Genomic DNA, 2,683 nt, shown 5'->3' on the forward strand with positions numbered 1-2,683 from the left:
AGACCTCAGCTGTTTGCAGCCACTGTATTTGTTGTACCATTTTTTGTCAAAAGGTAGACCAAGGTACTCTTGATCTAGGCAGCTTTGACTTGGTGGCTCTGCTCTATATATCTAGGAAGCATGGACTTGCCCAGGGTGTGGATTTTGCTTAGCTCTGAATCATGGGTACCATTCTGAGTCAGGTTGAAGAGGCAAAACCTACCAGGGAAGCTCTATCCATATCACAATAAGACAAACCCAGTTGAAAAGTCACACTGAAGCCTATACTCTCATCACGTACAATAACATCCTATTTACCAAATCAGGTCATGAGAGCCACATTGAATAGAGCAAATCATTTATCCAGGCTCAAAGTCACAGTGAAAGTAAGTTCAATGTGCTCATTCCAACCCCTCTAGAATTGAGACTGTTAGTTCCATATATGAGGTATAAAATTCCATTTATATAAGACACTTTATTTCTTGATGTTGCCTGAAAAGGTAATTTTGCTTAAATTTAGATGATACAATTTCAGGTAATTTTAATTTTTTTTCTGAATTATGTGAAATTTTAACAAGAGTATACATATATTCAAAATTTAACATTTTTAAAAATAAAAAATGAAAAATGCCTAATTGTCTTTTATTTTCTGATGAGTTAAACGGTCTGTTTCTCAGTGTGGAGAGCCCAAATGAGAGACTTATTGCATTTTCTTCTTTCATCTTATCCCTGAGGAACAATCAGAATACTACTTCTCATGAGGGTACAACATAAGTGGAAAGTCCTCCATCCAGCTAGGCAGGATGCTGCTCTCTTCTCTTTCTTCTGCTGTGCAGCTATTTAACTCTTCCGCCTCCCCCAATTATTCAGCCATGAACATAGTGATGGAATCAACAATGACAAATCAACAACAGCTTGTTGTTAGATGCTTGTGACAAGACCTAGACTCTGGCCCTTTCAATGCCATTGCCATATAATACAACAGTGGCAGGTCATTTCCATCTCTAAAGCTTTCTTCAATGTACACATGCACACTGCTAGGGGCCGGCAGCTGCATTCACCCATAGGCACTTGTTTACCCGAATGACCATTTGGTGTATAGCGAAGTGAGGTCTCAGTCATTAAAACCTTTGAATTGGGGAGCTCTCTACCACCAAACATAGAGGGACATCCCATTCACTGAGCACAACCCACCCTCCTGGACTGCATCCTCTTATATATTCTTTCTCTAATCTCCTTCATCTTGACACTGTAGAGAATAGGGTTTAACAGAGGAGGAAGAAGGAAGTGGACATAGGAGAGAAGAGTGTGGGCAGTCTGAGGGAGTAGTACCTTGAGCTGGTCAATGAGTGCCAGGAGAATCATAGGTATGTAGAAGAGGAGCACAGCAGACAGATGGGCAGCACAGGTTTGACCAACCTTCCAGCGATCCTCACTGGACCCCACACCTTGCAACACCTTGACAATCAGGCCATAGGAGAAAAAAATAAGCAGGGGGTCTAATGCCATGGCTGACAGGACCACAACTAGGCTGTAGACAGAACCCCATGCTCCTGGACAGGCCAGACTAGCCATATCTGGGTGCAAGCAGTAAGAATGGGTCAGAACCTGTGGGTGGCAGTAGGGCATGTGGGCCAGGAGGAATGGCAGAGGCAGATGGAGACCCAGGCATCGGAAAGCAATGACCAGACAAATCTTGTTAATGACACCATTGGTGAGTAGTGATGGGTAGTGGAGAGGGCGACAGATGGCAAGTGCCCGATCAAAGGCCATGGCCAGTAAGACAGAGGACTCCATGACAGAAAAGACATGGACAAAGAACATTTGTAGGAGGCAGGCTGAGGCAGGGATAGCATGAGCACCAGCAAAGGCCAGCCCCAGCAGGGTGGGCATCAGGGCTGTTGCCAAGCCAACATCAGACACACTAAGCAGGAAGAGAAAGAAGTACATAGGGCGATGCAGCGTGGGCTCCAGGGCAATGATCCAGAGGATAGTGCCATTGCCCAGGGCAGAGAGAAGGTAGACAGTAATGAGAGGTAATGTCCACCAGGATGGTGCCGTTGATGGGCCAGGCATGCCCACAAGGAGGAAGGTGGAGGTCATTGAATTACTACTATTGGAGACTGTCTCAGTGGAAAGTGTTGACATAGTTCAGGATCACGTTTTGAACTCTGAAATCTGAAAATTGGTTAGAAAGACTTATTTAGTATTGTGACACATTTGTAAGATAACTTCTGCAATAGCTAGCCTCTCTCCTTCCCCACACATACTTGTTCATGTATATTCCTTCCTGATGCACAAACTCATTCTAATAGTCTGTGACATGTCTAGCCTTTGCCTTGGAGTCTTTTCTATATGTCTTCTTGACACTCTTTCTTTCAAAATTATATTTGTACAGACCTTTAACCCTGCCTCTCTCTGTAGCTTTTTACTAACTTAACTCCCTTCCTTATTTGACATACACCTGAGCAAAAGTCTATACTCCCATAGCCACTTTTTCTTCTTCTCTCAACCCCCAGCAATCTGTCTTGTGTGCTGCCCTAACACAGTCACATTTGGTCTACTTTAACCTGTTCTTGTTAAAATTACCAATTACCCCTTTAATTCTAAGGCACACTAATTTTTCTAAGAAATTTATTCCTTAGTGAGCTTTGGCTGTTCACTATCCCTTCTCTCCCTTTCTTTAAATCTACCTCTCAGAATT

General features: G+C 43.3%; 1 protein-coding gene across 1 annotated transcript; it reads right to left on the minus strand.

The window, feature by feature from the left end:
- Window positions 1-1,155: 1,155 nt before the first annotated feature.
- Window positions 1,156-2,127, minus strand: Or51s1 (olfactory receptor family 51 subfamily S member 1). The gene has a single exon (XM_020154643.2). It carries the CDS (start codon window positions 2,125-2,127, stop codon window positions 1,156-1,158), a length of 972 nt encoding a protein of 323 aa, XP_020010232.1.
- Window positions 2,128-2,683: the final 556 nt, after the last annotated feature.

The sequence above is a fragment of the Castor canadensis genome, chromosome 1, assembly GCF_047511655.1.
Source record: "Castor canadensis chromosome 1, mCasCan1.hap1v2, whole genome shotgun sequence".
NCBI lineage: Eukaryota > Metazoa > Chordata > Mammalia > Rodentia > Castoridae > Castor > Castor canadensis.